A 2117-nucleotide genomic window follows, 5' to 3' on the forward strand; every position below is an offset into this window, starting at 1 on the left:
CAGCAAAAATCTGCCAGTCCACTGACTTTGACAGCTTCGGGGCTTTTGTTTAAACTACAGATGGTGGGATTGACAGAGGGGCGGCACTACAATTCTAAAGTGCATTAAAGTGTGTTAAAGCTTTTGGCAAAAGCAAATGTCAAGGCCTTTTTCTGTTTTCTCTAGTCAAGTAGCACCGATTTCAAAATGTTTTCATGTTTCTACTGCATAGACAGTTATGCCCAGTTTGCCAGCTGTGAATTTAGATGCCACTGTGTCTGTGTCATTAGTAGGGTTGCAAAGGGGTGGGACATTTCTGGAAAATTTTCAAAAAATCCTGGAAAGTTTCCAAAATTTCTGGAATGTTTCCGAAATTTACTGGAAATTTTCCACCTTTTTGCATCAACCCTAGTCATTAGTAATCCTTTTAAATAACTTGACATAATTTGACATAAACGGCATGTTAACTGTGTGTCTGACAGGCCGTCACTGATCCAGCACGCAAGTCTTTTGGGCTTTAGTCCTGGGCAGAGGGATCCTCCAAACTGAGGGATGGAGATGGAGGGTACCCTGGGCGCTCCGGCCAATGCCACCAACACCACCGCCACCCCAGGATCGGCCTTCGGCGTGGAGCTGCTGGCAGAGCGGCTGGCCGTGGTGGCTCTGCTGGCGCTGGTGACGCTGCTGACGGCCGTGATGAACGGCGCTGTCATCGCAGCCATCTGCACCACCAGGAAGCTCCACCTCCCTGCAAACTACCTCATCTGCTCCCTGGCCGCCACTGATTTCCTGGTGGCCGTGCTGGTGATGCCCATCAGCATCCTCTACATCACCACCGAGACCTGGCTGCTGGGGCCGTTCGTGTGCGAGGCGTGGCTGAGCGTCGACATGACCTGCTGCACCTGCTCCATCCTGCACCTGTGCGTGATCGCACTCGACCGCTACTGGGCCATCACTAAAGCCATCGAGTACGCCCGCAAGAGGACGGCCCGGCGCGCCGGCGTCATGGTGGCCATTGTCTGGCTCATCTCCATCTTCATCTCCATTCCGCCTCTGTTCTGGAGGCAGCGCGGGGACGGGACAGGCCCGCAGCAGTGCATCATCGAGCACGACCACGTGGGCTACACCATCTACTCCACATTCGGTGCTTTCTACATCCCCATGACTCTCATCCTCATCCTGTACTCCCGGATTTACAGCGCCGCCAAGACGCTGTACCAGAAGCGCGGCTCCTCACGCCACTTCAGCAGCCGCAGCACCGACAGCACCAACTCGCTGCACCACTGCCGCGTCACGCACGCCTTCTGCGTCTCGGACGTCTCCACCTCTGACCACACCGCGGAGTTCGACCGCAACCACGCCGCCGTCCGCGCGCCGCTCGACACGGAGCTGGACGAGAGGAACCAGATCTGCACGTCTCGGGAGAGGAAGGCGGCTCGGATTCTGGGGCTCATCCTGGGAGCCTTTATCCTGTGCTGGCTCCCGTTCTTCCTGAAAGAGCTGCTGGTGGGATTGAATGTGCCTAACCCCTCGCCTCAGGTGTCCGATGCGCTCACCTGGCTGGGATACACCAACTCGCTCATTAACCCGCTACTGTACACTAGCTTCAACGAGGACTTCAAGCAGGCTTTCAAGAGACTGTTCAGGCGGAAGGAGCACACTTAAGCCCCTTTCACACATACAGACTTTACTGGAAAATTACCGGTAAATTGCCGTAAAGAGATCAAGTGTGAACAGGACCTTTTTAAAAATACCGGTAAATTCGGTAAATTTACAGGTTTGAGAAGTTGTAACATTACCAGTAAATTGCCGGAATGATGCTGTGTGTGAACGCAGAATGAAGATTACCGGTATTAGCACGAACGATGCGCTGACTGAAGACCAGTGTTGGGCAGGTTACTTTGGAAATTTAATAGGTTACAGATTACAAGTTACCCTATTTAAAATGTAATAGTAGTGTAACTTTTTCAATTACTTTATTAAAGTAATGTAACTGATTACTTTACTAAATTTCTAATGAATGTTTTCAACTGTTAATCATTTTGAAACATTTAAAGCAGGCAGGGATAACCTTACAGTGGCTACGTTTACATGCAACCAAATAATCCGTTTGTAATCGGATTGACGGATTGAGCTCG

General features: G+C 51.2%; 1 protein-coding gene across 1 annotated transcript; it reads left to right on the plus strand.

Moving 5' to 3' along the window:
- The first annotated feature begins 531 nt into the window (after positions 1–531).
- LOC107717040 (5-hydroxytryptamine receptor 1E) lies at positions 532–1644 on the plus strand. The gene has a single exon (XM_016523683.1). It carries the CDS (start codon positions 532–534, stop codon positions 1642–1644), a length of 1113 nt encoding a protein of 370 aa, XP_016379169.1.
- Positions 1645–2117: the final 473 nt, after the last annotated feature.

Source organism: Sinocyclocheilus rhinocerous, unplaced genomic scaffold (genome assembly GCF_001515625.1).
Source record: "Sinocyclocheilus rhinocerous isolate Xijiao unplaced genomic scaffold, SAMN03320098_v1.1 scaffold210, whole genome shotgun sequence".
In the NCBI taxonomy this organism is placed as follows: domain Eukaryota; kingdom Metazoa; phylum Chordata; class Actinopteri; order Cypriniformes; family Cyprinidae; genus Sinocyclocheilus; species Sinocyclocheilus rhinocerous.

Bases quoted from the DNA above. Each gene is read 5' to 3' on its own strand.
- LOC107717040 (XM_016523683.1), top strand. From the start codon at position 532: ATGGAGATGGAGGGTACCCTGGGCGCTCCGGCCAATGCCACCAACACC.